This window comes from Schistocerca piceifrons, chromosome 3, assembly GCF_021461385.2.
Source record: "Schistocerca piceifrons isolate TAMUIC-IGC-003096 chromosome 3, iqSchPice1.1, whole genome shotgun sequence".
NCBI classification, from domain to species: Eukaryota; Metazoa; Arthropoda; class Insecta; order Orthoptera; family Acrididae; genus Schistocerca; species Schistocerca piceifrons.
In genome coordinates this window covers 835,425,590-835,443,311 of record NC_060140.1, presented here as the reverse complement: position 1 = coordinate 835,443,311, position 17,722 = coordinate 835,425,590, and the positions used below count along the sequence as shown (strand labels likewise).

Here is a 17,722-nt window from a genome sequence, read left to right as displayed (position 1 = left end):
AAACCTTCTTTTCAATTAAATCAGCTCCCACAAACTTCAAACAGAAATATTTTTAATAACTGATGTCTTGTAAGTCCTGAAAGGTAACTTAGTGTTTGTGACGATAATTTACCAGAGGAGTAGATAACAGAATACCAACTCTGATACTGTATTTAGGTTAACTTGAGTTTACATGTGCCTTGAGGACATTGTGAGGGAAATCTGAGTGTGTAACACAGTGTTTCTATGATAATACATTATTTTAATTAATGATATTGTTAATATTTTTAAGCAAATTGTTAAAAATCTTTAACATTAAGACACTTTACAGTAAACAAAAAAATTTGTCTCTCATTTGTAAAATTTGGCATGAATTTCTAAAGTCCAAATCCAGAAGACAGGATAGTTACTGAACTCTGAGAAAGGTGAGTCATATTTCTTGAGCCAAAAGGACAGGAAAGTGTTTTCATTGTTAGACTATAATTTTGTTACAAGAAACAAGAAAACTAGCTACAAGTTGCAAAAGTTGCATATTGATATAAGGGACCTTGACTTGCTTACTTTTTTATGATTTCAAAGCTCAAAAGAATGATGTACTTCATGATATCAGAAAGTTTTTAGAGGGAAGACAAATGTGCTCACTTAATTTTCCTTACACTGAGGCGCATAAGTAATATCAAACAAGAATTCTCTCTAGTGTAAACAGTAGGTGCGCATGAGCTAACAGCTTTCAGTTGTGTCCAGTTCTCATTCGCTTGTGTTTGCTCATGTTCCATTCATCAGTCTTTTAGTGAACCATCAAAGTAAGTTCACATCCTCTGCATTTTGGACAGAAAACTTTTGTCTGCTATCTCGTCTACTTTTGTTGTTGTTGACATGCTTTGTGCAGTAGCCATCAGAAAGATCGCAGATCGCGGGAGGCGCACATCGACACGGCGCGTCACGGACGGTAGTTGCCGCAAGTAGAGTCCTGTCCACCAGAGGGCACGCGAGAATTTGGACGCGACCTCTGCCGGCATAACAACAACAACAACTCCGGCAGCACGGGCCGTGCCCAGTCAGTTGACTTCGGGCATGCCTAGGACACAGTCCCGGTCTACGCTAAGTGAAGTGCAACGTAAACGTGAACAGTGTTACTACACAATTGGATCCCTTCCTCGTCGCCAATTGTGTAGTATCACTGTTCACGTTTACGTCGCACTTCACTTAGCGTAGACCGGGACTGTGTCCTAGGCATGGCCGATGTTAACTGACTGGGCACGGCCCGTGCTGCCGGAGTTGTTGTTGTTATGCCGGCTGAGGTCGCGTCCGAATTCTCGCGTGCCCTCTGGTGGACGGGACTCTACTTGCGGCAACTACCGTCCGTGACGCACCATGTCGATGTGCACCTCCCGCGATCTTTTTGGTGGCTACTGCACTTTGTGTGAATGCTGTAGTAGTCCAAAGAGAGTGTAATGTGAAGAGAATGTAATGTGGCATATAGAAGAATGTAGATGTAATATGTCTTCTGGAACCCAAGAATTCCAAAGCAAAAATACAGAAGGAAAAAAAATATGATTAGTAGAAAATTAACATAGCATTCAAATATCCTACTGAGGACAAGAGCAAAATAATAGTTCATTAGATGCTTGCATCAAATGGGAATGGAGTGGTAAGCATAAATTTTGTAATCCTTTCCACTAAACAGAAAAGCACAATAAATTTCCTTGAAAATAAAACGGTGTGAATGTGTAGCTATTAGGCTGATTAAAATTGGGAAATGCAAAACACTTGATCACTCTCATTGCTTAAATTCATGATATTTATAATTACATCGTCGATTAATCACTGTTAGACATTCATGATGATAAATAAAAATGGTTCACCCAGGATCATGCCATTGCTCTCTAACAAACTGTATAGCATATTTCATAGTATAGGATACCAGGCAGGTCCTATGTATATTTCACATATAATTACTCATGTTTTATTGGCATTATCTTCCTTATGTGAACTTTAATAAAATCCTTGAAGTGCTGTGCAATGCAGACATCAGAAACTATCTTATATATAGCAAGTTCTGAAGTGCAACACAATCACAGACATAAATGTCTCTGGTCCCTGATAACCAGAGTATAAATGCTTGCCTTTCTTCAGGTTATGTTGGCCATCAATAATTAGCGTTCTGATTTTAAATTTCCTTCACAGTTGTGACAAGAAACCAGCAAAAACCATCAACTGACATATATGCAAAGTTTTGTATCAGTACTAAGGAAAGAAGGAGCTGTAATTCAGTTTTAAGTTCACAGCCTCCACACACTTCATATTTACATACAAATTGTTGTTGAGTATGAAACACAAACTGAATCTTTCTTTAATTTAGGAGCCACATAATTTTTTGCTAATATTAATAATTTAATACAAAAAGCCTGCAGCTTTACAGTCATATATCAGTAGGTTACTGATGTATCATTGTTGCTTCCAACACTATTGGTTCTATTCAAAAATTATTCACTGATAGTGGATACTTTGAAATCTACTGTATTAGGTATAAATGTACCACCAATTAGTGACATTTGAAAATTTGTATTAGAACAGGATTTAGACCTGAATTTCTTGCTTATTGCAAGCGGTTGCCTTAACCACAATGGCTATCTGTGCATGTTCCCCAGACCAACTCAGACCTCATAGTCACATTATCTACATCCTTGTGCCATACAAGTAGTCCGCTATATTTATCACTAAGGCATAGGGAGGTAGACAGTGTGACATATGGAGATTTGGATTGGTCAGGGAGCATGTACGGATAGCCAGAGTGGTTAAGGTGATTGCTAGTGATAAGTGGGACATCAAGGTTCAAGTCCAAGTCCGGTGCAAATTTTCACATGTCACTAATAGGTAGCACATCTATATATAATACAGCTGATATCAAAGAATTCACAGTTAGCATCTTAGTGTCAATTGGTACTACGATTACATACATACAGAATTAAAATTTTGAAATTATCATTTATGATGTTATAAAACCTTTATATAAGAGGCACAACTGGCAGAAGTTAGCTGATGACCATGTATGCTGAAATATTTGCGAAATGAAGCTAATTCGTGTGCTGAATGTTTTTAATGTTGTTGTTATTGTTGTTGTTATTTTATTTGAAATAACTTATACTGTCATTTTGCTAATAACTTTTCAGAAGTTCTGGACATGAACCAGTATGTTCTGTTACCACATTTCATTGATACAGGGTCCAACTGAATTAAAATAAGTAAATTAAACAAGAACAGAGGAATAGTACACACAAAGGAGTCAAAATACACTGTAAGAAATTCTAAAATATGATTCTGTGTAATTAGGAAGGCCAAAAACATGTATTATGAGCAGAAAATTCATAGGTCAAAAAATAAAACAAAAACCACATGAAAAATCATAAAATCTGAAATAAATAGGGACTAAAAATTAGAATAATCAGGGATAGCTCAATTCATAGAAAATGGAACGGACCAGAATAACCTGAAAAGGGCAGCCTCTGAAATCAATAATTTTTTTTCTCTGTGGCCAAAAATATAGGAACCAAAACATTCACCTTCCCTCAGAAACCATAAAGCTACTTAATCTTACCCAACACGCACCAACAATTACACTACACTTAAAGTTCACAGCACATAATGAAATTATAAAAATCATCAGGTCCCTAAGAAGCACCAGCTTTTCTGGTATGACAGTCTATCAAACAGGGCACTAAAGGCATGTGGTCACTTAATCAGGGTCATATTTTGCTATTTACATAACCAGTTTATGAAGAGTGGGCTATTTCTCTATAAATCACAACGTGCTAAAGTGATGCCAATACACAAAGGCAGTGAGAGACATGTAGTATCTAACTATTAGCCTCTCTCTCTTCTCCCATTTCTTTCAAAGATATTTGAGAGGGTAGTGTACAACAGGCTATATGAACACCTAATGCAAAATAGGATTACTGACACACTCTGTTTGGCTTCTGTGAAGGGTTCTCCCCAGAGGCAGCAATTCAGTCTCACAAAAGGAATTCTAGGTGAACTGAACTGTATAAGGTATCCTGTGGGGATATTTTGTGATCTCACTAAAGCTTTTCATTGTGTAAAATGTAACACAATAGTATGTAACAAAAACTCCCACATTATGGCATCAAAGACTTTTTGCCAGCTTGGCAAAAATCTTACATAACAGGAAACAGAGTTGCCGGAACAGGTATAGGTGAATCAATACAATCAAAGTGGGGTACTGTTAAGTACAGTGCTCCCCAAGACTCTGTCCTTGGACCACTGCTCTTCTTAGTGTATTTTGATGACCTAATATAGGCAAATATAGTAATGTTTTCTGGATGCAAGTATCATGATCAAGAGTGTGAAATCTTCAGTGTGGATTACAAGTGAAACAAAAACATGCCAAGTATGCAAATGGCTTTTGACAAATAGTCTTATCATTAAAACTTTCTAAAATAAATCTAATGCAGTTTCAGACAGTAAATAACAAGCTAAAAGTGACATGTGGAAAATCGTGCCAGATTGGGACTTGAACGTGGATTTCCCACTTACTGCAAGTGGTTGCCAGAACCAATTTGGTTATTCATGTGTGCTTCTGTGCTCCCTGGTCCGACCCAAACCTCCATATGTCACATTGTTTATATCCTTATGCCATAGTGATGAATACAACAGATTACTCGTATGGTCCCCCTGCGGGTTCGGGGGTAAGAATAAGCCCGCGGTATTCCTGCCTGTCGTAAGAGGCAACTACAAGGAGTCTCAAACGTTTTGGCCTTCTGTGATGGTCCCCTCTGGGGTTTGACCTCCTTTTTTTTTCCAAATTTCCGTTGTTAGTGCGTGCCATTTGGGGAAGGACACCTTATGTGGTGTTTTTCTATTGGTCCATCATGCACCTCCATCTTGCATGTTACCTATTGTCGTGTGGGGGGGACTACACCCAACATCTTCTGGGTTGTCTCCTTCTCGTCTTGTGCGCAATCTTCTTCTTAGCACCCACGACAACTGTGGACCCTTTCAGCACCTAAAATCCAGCACGGTAGCCAGTCCATTGTGGTGGGGTCGTCATGTACCCTCTTAGTGGTAGCCCCCTGACCACGCAGGGATCGCACTACAGATGCCAAAGCTGTTTCCTCCCCATGCATACCAAGGAGTATGTGCCCATCTTGTCTGGGGCACGGGGACTCCAGGCAACGGGATATCGGCCAGGTACCCGTTGCTTTGGCTGGGTGGCGCCCTTGGGGAGAGCCCTCGTTCGGAGTAGGTGGCATCTGGGCGGATGTGGCGCAATGAAGCGCAATAAATCACACCAAGCTGGTGGTCGCACGGCCACCAGCGTCTCTAAGCAAGGTAGAGTAGACTTTGATGCTGCGCAATATGACCTTCAGTCGTTCCCCTCGTTGGCTGCGCCATGGGAGGGACGCCGATCTAGTGCCAAGCGGGAGCCTTACGTACCGCAATACCTTGTCTGCAGCAGGACTGATGGTGACTCCTTTCTCACGACGAAGCCTCTGTTTTTTGTGGAACACCTGGAGGATAAGTTTGGGGAAGTGGCTGGGTTGTCAAAAATGAGGAATGGGTCCATCCTCCTCAAGACGTCCTCCCCAGCCCAGTCACGAGCGTTGCTCTTGTGTGATAAGCTGGGTGACGTCCCTGTTACCGTCACTCCCCACAGTAGCTTAAATATGGTCCAGGGGATTATTTACCATTGTGACCTCTTGTTACAATCCGATGACGAGCTGAGAGCCGACTTGGAATGACGTGGTGTACATTTTGTCCGTCGTGTACATAGAGGACCCAAGACTAACAGGGTGGCCACCGGTGCCTTTATCTTGGCCTTCGAGGATGATGTCTTGCCCGAGAAGGTCAAGGTGATTGTTTACCATTGCGATGTCAAGCCATACGTCCCTCCCCCGATGCGGTGCTTCCAGTGCTGGAAGTTTGGGCATATGTCCTCCCGTTGCCCATCCAGCGCTACATGTCGAGATTGCGGACGCCCCTCTCATCCCGATTCTCCATGTGCACCTCCGCCTGTATGTGTCAACTGTGGGGAGCACCACTCTCCATGCTCGCCGGATTGCCCCGTTCTTCATAAGGAGCGGAAGATCATGGAATTTAAGACCCTGGACCGGCTTACTTATCGAGAGGCAAAACTGAAATATGAAAGGTTGTATCCTGCTTCCATTCGAACATCTTATGCTGCAGCCACGTTATCGTCGCCCACGCGAGCAACGGTTGTCGCCTCATCTGTGCCGCCTTCAGTGGGCCCTCGGGGCCATGCATCTCTGTCTGCCCCCCAAGTGCCTGGAGGCAAGCCTTCCTCTGTTGCCCCCTTAGCAGTTGGGGGCAAACCCTCTTCTGTCGCTCCCCCCATGCTTACTTCGGGAGTGACATCTCCTCCAAAACCGGGGGGCTCGATCCCTCCCCCTCCTTCTCCGCCGGTGTTGCCTCTGCCAGTTCCTCTCTCGCGGAAGGGGTCCCTCTGGGCTTTCCCTTCCTCCGTTTCTTCTCCTACCCTGCCAGATGTCAGCCAGTGGCTGAAGGTTCCGCCAGCTGCTGGTCGTAGGGCTTCTGCGTCATCGTCAGCCTCCGACGCTCCTTCAGAGAAGCTCTCCCAGCCCTAAGGGCCGACGTGAGAAGAAGGAACGGAATGTGTCCAAGAAGAAGGACGTTCCGGCGGTTTCAGTACTGCCTGCTGTACATAGTCCTGGCTCCGGGGATGAGGTGGAAATCCTCGCCTCTGCCGCGGATCTCGCCCTCACGGAACCCTTGGGGGCCTTTCCTATGGACTCAGTTGACTCTCCCCCGGTGGCGGCAGTTGGCTCTGAGGCGCCGTCTGCCTCTTAGTCGCATTCACGCCCTCCCAGTCCCTTCCTGCTTCCATTCTCCAGTGGAACTGCGGCGGTTATTTCCACCACCTGCCTGAGCTCCGGATGCTTCTGAGTGTTTCCCCTGTTCTCTGCATTGCTCTGCAGGAAACTTGGTTTCCGGCAATGCGGACCCCCGCCCTTCGCAGTTATCGGGGATACTATAAGAACTGCACTGCCTGTCAACGAGCGTCAGGTGGGGTTTGCCTTTTTGTTCACCACTCTGTCCGTAGCTCGCCAGTACCCCTTCTGACGCCTTTAGAGGCAGTCGCTGCCAGGGTTGAGCTCTCGCCGGCTATTACTGTTTGCTCTGTTTACATTCCTCCGGATGGGGAGCTCCCCCGACATGTCTTGGCAGCGCTGCTGGCTCAACTCCCGCCACCTTTGCTGCTACTGGGCGATTTTAATGCCCACAACCCTCTCTGGGGTGGGACTGTCTCCGATGACCGCGGTCGGGCCGTGGAGCATGTGTTGGCTCAGCTCGACCATAGCCTCTTGAACACCGGTGCTCCCACGCATTTCAGTGTGGCCCATGGCTTGTTCTCGGCCATCGATCTCTCTCTTTGCAGCCCTGGACTTGTCCCATCCCTCCACTGGAGAGTGCATCCTGACCTGTGTGGTAGTGACCATTTTCCCATCTATTTGTCACTGCCCCAGTGTCATTCTTCTGGGTGCCTGCCCCGCTGGGCTCTCCACAGGGCTGACTGGCTGGCTTTTACTTCCGCTGCAACTATCGAGTCTCCCCCACAGGGTGACATTGACGAGGTGGTCCGTGTCTTCACCACGTCCATCATTTCAGTGGCCGAGGCTGCCATCCCGCGCTCTTCTGGCCTCCCTCGGAGGAAGGCTGTACCCTGGTGGTCGCCGGAGATTGCTGAGGCTATTCGCGACCGTCGGCGGGCTCTCCAGCGTCATGGGCAGCACCCGTCTCTAGAGACCCTCATCGCCTTTAAGAGGCTCCGTGCCTTGGCCCGTCGTCTTATTGCACGGCGTAAGCAGGAGTGCTGGGAGAGGTATGTCTCATCCTTGGGCTCCCATGTCTCCCCCTCGCTCGTGTGGTCCCGGATCCGGCGGATTTATGGATACCAGACCCCTATGGGTGTCCCTGGGCTCTGCTTGGACGGAGCTGTCTGCACGGACGCTGCCGCCATTGCTGAACGGCTTGCCGTGCACTTTGCTAAGAGCTCTGCGACTGCATCTTATCCCCCCGCCTTTCGCTCTCTAAAGGAGCGAGCTGAGCGGACGCCTTTCTCATTCCACACGCGTCGTTCTGAAAAATACAATGCTCCTTTTAGCGAGAGGGAATTCCTCACTGCCCTCGCCTATTGCCCTGATACAGCACCAGGACCAGACTGCATCCACGCACAGATGCTGAAGCATCTCTCCAGGGACTGCCAGCGACACATCCTCACCATCTTTAACCGCATTTGGAGCGAGGGCGTGTTCCTGTCGCAATGGCAAGAGGGTGTTATTGTCCCCATCTTGAAGCCTGGTGCGGACCCACTGGCGGTGGACAGCTATCGTCCCATTACCCTCACCAACGTTTTGTGCAAATTGCTCGAACGTATGGTGGGGCGGCGTTTGTGTTGGGTCCTTGAGTCGCGCGGTCTCCTCGCTCCATCCCAGGGTGGCTTCCGTCGGGGCCGGTCTGCAGCGGACAATTTGGTGCAGCTGGAATCTGCTATCCGTACGGCCTTTGCCCGATGTCAGCATCTCGTTGCTGTATTTTTTGATCTGCGGAAGGTGTATGACACCACATGGAGGCATCACATCCTTGCTACGTTGCATGAGTGGGGTCTTCGTAGTCAGCTCCCGGCTTTTCTTCAAATCTTTTTATTGCGCCGCTCTTTCCGGGTGCAAGTGGGTGCCGCCTCTAGTTCATCTTATATACAGGAAAATGGGGTCCCGCAGGGCTCGGTGTTGAGCGTCTCCTTATTTCTAGTGGCCATTAATGGTCTGGCTGCAGCCGTGGGGTCGTCGGTGTCTCCTTCTTTGTATGTCGACGACTTCTGCATCTCCTTTAGCTCCACGACTATGGGAGTCACCGAACGCAGGCTGCAAGTAGCCATTCGCAAGGCAGCATCTTGGGCTCTGACTCACGGTTTTCAGTTCTCTGCAGCCAAGACTCGAGTTATGCACTTCTGCAGGCGTCGGACGGTCCACCCTCATCCTGAACTTTACCTCGACGCCCACCTGCTTGAAGTGGTGGACACTTGCCACTCCTTAGGACTCGTGTTTGATGCCCGGCTCACATGGGTTCCTCATATTACTCAGCTGAAGCAAAAATGCTGGCGGCACCTCAACGCCCTCCGCTGCCTGAGCCACACGTCTTGGGGTGCAGATCGCTGCACGCTGTTGCGATTGTACAGAGCCCTTGTGCAGTCCAGGCTTGATTATGGGAGCCTGGCCTATGGGTCTGCGTCACCCTCAGTGTTGACGATGTTAGACCCCATACACCACTGTGGGGTTCGGGTTGCAACTGGCGTTTTCCGTACGAGCCCCTTGGATAGTCTACTGGTGGAGGCCGGAGTTCCCCCGCTGCGGATTCGCCGCCATCGACTGCTTGCCGACTATGCTGTCCACGTGCATTGCTCGCCGGGCCATCCCAATCTTCGCCTGCTTTTCCCTGCCATGGTCCTCCATCTGCCAGACCGGCGACCTCGGTCTGGGCTTTCCATAGCTGTCCGCGTCCAGTCCCTGCTGTCGGAACTGGGCTCATTCCCTCTTCTGCCTCCCTTCTGGGTCCGTGCACCTATGCCTCCCTGGTGTTTGCCCCAGCCGTCCATCCATCTGGACTTGGCACAGGGACCCAAGGACTCGGTTCCGCCTGTGGCCCTCCGTCGCCGTTTTCTTGTGCTTCTCGCCTCATTTCCGGGCTCTACACTGATGGTTCCCTGGTTGACGGTCGCGCTGCCTATGCTTTTGCTCACGCTGCCCATGTTGAACAGCGCTCCTTGCCGGCTGGCTGCAGTATTTTTACTGCAGAGCTGGTGGCCATATTGCGCGCTCTTGAGCATATGCGTTCCTGCTCAGGTATGTCCATCGTCATCTGCAGTGACTCCCTGAGCAGCCTCCAGGCCATCGACCGCTGCTATCCCTCTTCTCCTCTGGTGTCCTCTATTCGGGAGTCTGTTTCCACCATTACCCACTCTGGTCGTTCGGTGGTGTTTGTTTGGACGCCAGGTCACGTTGGCATCCCAGGGAACGAACGTGTTGACTGGCTGGCCAAGGGGGCGATCGACGGCCCAGCTTTGGAGATCGGCCTTACGGCTCGCGATCAGCAGCTGGTGTTGCGCCATAAGGTGCTTGGGATGTGGTCTGTTGAGTGGCGTGGCATGACAGCCCCAAATAAACTGCGGGCTGTCAAGGAGACGAGCGATGTGTGGCACTCCTCCCTGCGGGCTTCTCGCAGGGACTCTGTAATCTTGTGTCGGCTGCGCATCGGCCATACCTACCTGACGCATGGCCATCTTTTGCATCAGGAGGATCCCCCCCTGTGTCGGTGTGGGTCCCAGCTGACGGTCGCCCACATTTTATTGGAGTGTCCCCGACTGCGCACCCTCCGGCAGTCTTTTAATCTCCCGGGCACTTTGCCTTTGATTTTATGCGACGATGCCTACATGGCTGACAATGTTTTACATTTTATCCGACATTTAGGGGGGTCCTGCACCTTTCCTTTCTGTGTCTTTTGTCCTCGCGTCTCTCAATATTTGTTGCTGTTTTGGTGTGTTGTCGGATGGTTGACTCTTTCCCTTTTTTTTTGTTCTTGTGGTCAGTCAACCAGTAGTCTCCGGCCATCTTCTTTTCTTCTATTTCTTTCTGTCTGGTGTTCATCTGTACTCTTCTTTTCTGCAGTGTTCGTTGCCTAATTTGTGTTCTTTAGCGCCTGGGGGGGGGGAGTCTCCTTCCCCTTGGGGTTTTTTTCTGCTCCGCGACTTTGTCTCGCCTGTTTTTGGAATGGGGGACTGATGACCTTAGCTGTTTAGTCCCCCTTAAACATCCCAACAACCACCACCACCACCTACTCGTATGGCACAAGGCTGTAATAATGTGACTATGAAGTTTGTGTTGGTCTGGGGAGTGTGTACAGATAGCCAAAGTGGTTAAGGCAAATGCTCACAACAAACGGGAATCTGGGTTCAAATCTGGGTCTGGCATAAATTTTCACTTGTCACTAATAGATTTTACACCTACACCTAATGCAACAGATTTTAGAGAATTTGTAGTCTGCAAATAAGTTTAGCTTTGAAGCAACAGAGTTGGAAACAACATTGATATGTCAGTAATCTACTGATTTATGACTGGGAAGCTGCAGGTGTTTTATGTTAAATTATTAATATCAGCAAAAAATAATGTGGCTCTTAAATTAAAGAAACATTCAGTTTGTGTTTCTTACTTAATAAAAACACTTGAAGCATTTTTTGTTAAATAATAATTGAAAAATAAGCTACTGAAGATGAAAAGTTAGAAACCATTAAATCATGATGTGGATGATGGAATTTATATGGGTAGAATGCAGGAGGGTTTGGGTTAATAATTCTTTTAATAGGTCTTATTTAAATTTATCTACAGTCAAATAATTGGGCAAACTGTGTGGTGCCGGTATGATAGTGGATTTACATTCTGGAGTAGGCTATATTCTTCCATGTGGCTGTATACGTTTCTGCAATATCTCTAAATCACTTCAAAGGAGTACCAGATTGACTCCTTTAACAAGATAATAGCATAGATTCTACCCCATCTTTTCAAATTGGAGGACTACCCTATTAGTAGTGATCTCAACATCAGCAGTGGATTAAACTGTTAGCCTTCCTTCCTTCTATAGCAATAAATTTCATGAAGTAGATCTGTCATGAATTCACTCATTAGCTGTCCAGAATTCTGGATAAGTAGGAAAAACAAACCCATAATGTTTGGATACCACATTAGTAGTGTCCAGCTTGACACAGTCATCATCATTTCCTTGGGGCCTTTGTCCCGCTGCAACGTGGTGTCAGCCACGTTACTGTAGATTTGGCAGCATTAGTTGCAGAGGGTGGCCGGATGCCCTTCCTGCCACCACCCCGAACCCCCCAGGACAGAATTTGAGTACCCCAGCTGTCTGCATCTACTGTAAGCCATGTAATAGCGCGAACATTTTCAAATGTCTGCGACTTGCATAACTGAGGTGAAACGTGGGGACCAGCCCGGTATTCACCTAGTAGGATGTGGAAAACCGCCTAAAGACCACATCCAGGCTGGCCAGGATACCGGCCCTCATCATTAATTTGCAGGGCAGATACGATCTGGGGCCGGCATGCCTTCACGACTCCAGGAAGCAGTGCATTAGCGCTCTCGGCAACCCTGGCGGGTCTGACACACTCACATCATTTAAATATCTGGGCATAGTGTTGTAAAGTGATAGAAAATGGAATGAGTATATGAGGCTTGTGGTAGGAAAGGCAAATGGTCGACTTTGGTTCATTAGGAGAATTCTAGGAGAGTGTGGTTCATTTGTAAAGAAGATAGCATATAGGATGTTAGAGCGACCTGTTTTCGAGTACTGTCTGAGTGTGTGGGATCCGTACCAGGTCAGAAGGAAGATGGAGTAATTTGGAGATGTGCTGCCAGATTTGTTACTGGTAGGTTTGAACAACATGCAGGTGTTACAGAGATACTTTGGGAGCTCAAATGGGCATCCCTGGAGAGAAGGTGGCATTATTTTGAAAAATACTATTGAGAAAGTTTAGAGAACTGGTATTTGAAACTGACTGCAGAGCGATTCTGTTGTCTCCAACATATATTGTGTGTAAGGATCTTCAAGATAATATATGAGAAATTAGGGCTCATAAGGAGGCATATAGACAGTCATTTTTGCCTCATTGTAATTGTGAGTGGGACAGGAAAGGAAATGATTAGTAGTGGTACGGGGCATCCTCCCCACATGCTGTAAGGTGGATTGCGGAGTATCGATGTAGATACAGATGTAGATGTATATTCTTGGAAAGGTACGTGTGGTTTTTCCAGACATTAATGCTGTTAATGTTTTTGTGTTGCACTCTGTCTATGTGCTATCAGTTATTTCTTGCTTAGAAACAGTTTGTCTAAATTCCTTACTGGTTGATTATTCAGTGTTGCAGATAAAATTTAAATGGTTATTTATTGCAGGCAATGAATCCTGATGTGTATCAAGGGATATGGGGCGGTGCTCAGTGTCGGGATTCTCCAGCACAAACAACACGGACTTGTGATTGCCAGCCAAACAAGTGCCAAGCAAGTGATTTGTATTATGACCAGCTTGAAGCTATTTTCAAATACTCTTTGCCAAGAGGACAGGTGGCTGGATTATTTGCTGAAGCTGTACAAGTAAGAAACTTAATTGAAACAGTACTTTGGCAATTATCATACAGACACATAAAAAGACTTATCATTACAGTGAGTCTTTGTGAAAACTTTCATAGTATACTTGTAGTGACATCACCAGTCGACACACTGGGTGTGAGCAGTGAAACACGATTTGGTGTTTGATATCTTTACAACTTAAGTTCTTTGTCTTGTTCTTGCTAAGGACAGAACTCTGTGGCATGTATTGTAAAATATAAGTGCAGTAAATGTCTTACGTGTAAAGTGTAGAGTCATAGCTTACCAACTAAATGAAAATCATTTATATGCATTTTAATTATGTCAGTTTTGAACTAAAAGTAAAATGAGAGAAGAATAAGCATGGATTAATTGAAATATGCATAATATTCATATGTATGGAATGCTAAATTGCAGAATTATTTGCTTCTAGATCACATGGATGGTCTTTAGCTGTTACATGTTTCGGCACACAAATGTTCAGATGCTGTAGTAGCAAAATGAAAAGAAATATGACAGAAGTGGTACAGTTTTAGTAACAGATTACATTTCTTTGTCATAACCTAATAGAACATTGAATGTCGATTGCAAATTCTTTACATAGCTTCCGTACAGAATGTGAAGCGGCAGCTGGTAACAGCAGCAAACTAATTCAAAAAGGAATAACGTGTGATTTAAGTGAGGTATGATGAATTTGCATGCTGTGAAAATTCTTGGCAAATTAAAACTATGTGCTGGACTGGGACTCAAATACGGAACCCTGCCTTTTGTGGCCAATGCTCTTGCTGTCAGCACAGCGTTAGATTCACCCTGGAATTTGCGTGCTTTCTTGTATATGTCTCAGCTCATGATGATGCACATCCAAGTGAGCAGCAAGTACACTATATAACAAGGTAAATACGTTTGCTGATCTTTATGTCTCATACAGAACTTTTCTGTTGTTCACTTCTTAAATAGATGTTCAAGTAAAATTTAGAATAAACAAGACGAAATGGCTGTTATTTAAGTCACAGTCAATGTAATTTTCTTTTCACACCAATGCACATCTTACAGTTTACATTTTTTCTAATCTTCACCAAGTTGGCTCAGTACCTATATAAATGTATTGAAATCTAATGTATTTGTATGACCAGCAACTAATTATTGAAGACTAAATAAAGATGAAGCCAACAGCCTTGTTGCAGTGGTAACACTGGTTCCCATCAGATCACTGAAGTTAAGTGCTGTCAGGCTTGACTAGCACATGGATGGGTCAATCAGTATCGTTGGGCATTCTGAGGCATGTTTGGATGCAGCAAGTAAAAAGATAACTGTCGATTAATACCGACTGACTGTGAATGTTAAAAGGCTCAATGCTTAGTGGTGCCTGTTACTTCTCAGTGACTTACGTTGACAACGGTTTAAAGGTGCTGGCTGCGATACTGTCGAATTTGTCTGTTCAAGAACTTGCAAAGGAAAGCTTTTGCAGAGTGCTAAAATTCAGTCTCCGAATTGAGTTCACTTTTGGCAATGAAGTTAATTTGTTTAACCACTGACTGTACATTCTTTATATGGCATTAATATTAGGATCTAATTTATGGACCAGATTTTTAGACGTGCACATTTCATCTGCATTTTTCAATAGAGCCCACCAATGTTATTGTAGAAACAAAATCTAGTATTTGAGATATTTCATTAACCAACATACTTTCCTAGTAGTAGCATTTTAAAATGCTGAAAAATCAGGGCTACAAAATGGTGATACTGGATCTGTGAACAGTTTATGTTCTATAATCTTATCAACCTTTCTTTCTTACAACGATGATATTTTTGAATAGTAATATTTCCTGAAATACAACATTTTTAAAGAACTTTAGTGTTCCTCACATAGAAGGAAAAACACTGTAAAATGAGATGTCATTTCTGAAACAAACACTGGTCATTTCTGAAACAAACACTGATTAGTGGGGTCAACTGAAAGAAATAGTTGGTTGTATTATCAGAGCAAGTGGAGATATTCTACTTTGCTATATTTCAGACTGTTTGACTCTTCCATTTATAAGCTCCGTCATAGTAATCCTATACAGAAACCCAGTGTATCCTCCAGTGTGTACTCAAATCCCTACATCCATTCTAGAACCTCTCCCCTTTACTCATCAAGTCTCAACAATCTCATTACCACCTGGATCATTGGTAATCATTGTTGATGCCATGTCTCTGTACATCAACATCCCTCATATTCATTCCCATGGCCTTACTGATGTTGAACACTATCTGTAACATAGTCCTATCAACTCCAAATTCATCATCTCATTCCTTGTACACCTGGTCAATCATGTACTTAGTTGTACTATTACTCCTTCAAGGGGGAGATACAAATAAATTCAATGCGAGACATTGGTCACCTGGATGGCAGCTCAGATGCTAACATTTTTATGGGACATCAAGTTACTTTACTCTCATTTCTCGCAGCCTTAATACCTATCATATCCACTTCACCTGGTCCTCCTCAGCCCAGCATGCCATCTTGTCAATTTGTCTTACGCTTCATAAAAGCTGATATGCAACTCAAAACCACCAATAACATTGTAAACAGTACTCCACTTTGATAGCTGCCATCTTATATAAACTGATCACCTGTGAATGATGGCTCTGCAATGATGAGCAGTCCCTTGACCAGTATTGTGAAGATCTTCACAGACAGGCAGTACCCTCCAAATCTAGTCCACAAACAGATCTCCTGTTCCTTATCCGCCCATGCTTCAAGTCCTCCAACCATGCCCATGAACCAATTCCAAAGGAACACTCTACTAACCTCCCAGTATCACCTCTGACCAGGATAACTTGACCGCAACCTTATACAGTGCTTTGTCAAACTATTGTTTTGCCCAGAAATGAGGAACATACTTCCCAAAGTCCTTCCAACCCCTCCCAAAGTATTATTCCACTGATCACACAAGCTAAAAAATATTCTTATATTTCCTTATGCCACATCTACTTCAAACACCGTGCCACATGTGTCATATGCCTGTGGAGACCCAAGTGCAAGACCTGACCCACGCACTCTTCCAGTGCATTCTATTCCAGTCTGGTCAGAGCTATATCCTATCATATCAGAGGCAGGACCACCTGTGAAAGCAGTATACCACACCTTCTATAACTTTTGTATGGCCTTTTATATGTGTATGACACCAACCATGTGAATGAATGGCCATCACCGGTCTGTGGCTAAGAGCAGGTTGTCCACCCAGTGGGAGAACATGCTACTGAGCACAACATGATTGGCTTAAGTAGCTGTTTTACAGCCTATGCTATCTGGATCCCACCTTCTCTGAATTATGTAAATGACACATGTCCTTACAACACACCCTTTGATCCTGCAGTTTTGGCATTAATCTCCAATAGTTACTGTTCCACATCCTGTTTTACCACTTACCACTGTCCCAATGCCTTCCACTACATTTTATAGTCTAAACTTACACTTTCCTCTCTGTAATCTTCCTCTCTCGTCTCCCCCCCCCCCCCCCTCCCCCTCTCCCTCTCTCTCGCTCTGTCTGTCTGTCTGTCTGTCCCCTTTACGACATGCTCATTCACTATATCATTCGCCACACCATCGACAACCTCGACCTCTGATAGCATGAGCTCACTGATGCCACATTCCTTACTGTTCCCTTGCTGCCACTCCCTCCCCGTCCTCAGCTACATTTCCCTTCACTACTTGGGCTACCCTACCTGCCTCCTGTCACCTACTTCACCACCCACTCCACCTCAACCCAGTCCACCACCCAAAACCCCTCACCCCATTCCAGACACATTCCTGGGATAGTGTAGTTGCAAAGACAATACTCACTGCTGTTTGAAAAATACAAAGTAATACAAAGAAGAAATGGCCTCCTGAATCACTCCAAAATAGGGGATGTTTAGAACTCTGGAATCATAACACTTCATTAAGTTTTCAGGTGGCATGCATATAGGCCCAACAACACCCCCTTTTGTATATCCAGACATTTCAATATTACACCATGCTCAGTTCATGCAAAGCTGTCAAGAGAACTGTGCAAGCAAGTTCTGGCTTGCCTCATCAATCTGGAAGGGTGCAGTATCAGCGTATTATGAGTTAAGTTCAAATGGGGCAAAATGATTGCCACTAGGAAATGGGTTTGTTGTACCATGACATTGTAGCTCATACAGGGCATGTCACTCTGTGTGTGTGTGTAACCACTTTCCGCAATTCATTTTGCCATCTTCAGGCCCCATACACTTTTTCAAATCAATAAATTTATCATATAGCACCACAAAAATGGACATTGTGAATTCCAGTCGTTGTGCAGCTGATCCATACTACTGCAAAATGAATTGACGGAGCTGATTGCTTTCAGAATAAAATAGAATATCTTAAAGTGTATGGGTGTTGGTAAAATTTATTGTATTGCAAAGTAAGTACCAGCCGATGACCATTGGCCGTAGTGCACCAACAGGGATAGTGCTCAATGGCCACCACCTTGTCCGTGTGCCCATGACTGACAAAATAGCTTCATCCATAGCATTGACTCAATGCT

At 45.1% G+C, this 17,722-nt stretch overlaps 1 protein-coding gene across 6 annotated transcripts in view; it reads left to right on the top strand.

The window, feature by feature from the left end:
* The window catches only part of LOC124788095 (alanine--glyoxylate aminotransferase 2, mitochondrial-like), a 165,096-nt gene that overhangs the window by 97,256 nt on the left and 50,118 nt on the right, over positions 1–17,722 (top strand). For all 6 annotated transcript variants that reach the window (XM_047255201.1, XM_047255205.1, XM_047255202.1 and 3 more), the window contains exon 6: positions 12,993–13,190. In XM_047255201.1, coding sequence (XP_047111157.1) covers positions 12,993–13,190 — 198 coding nt within the window. The remainder of the gene's footprint in view (positions 1–12,992; positions 13,191–17,722) is intronic.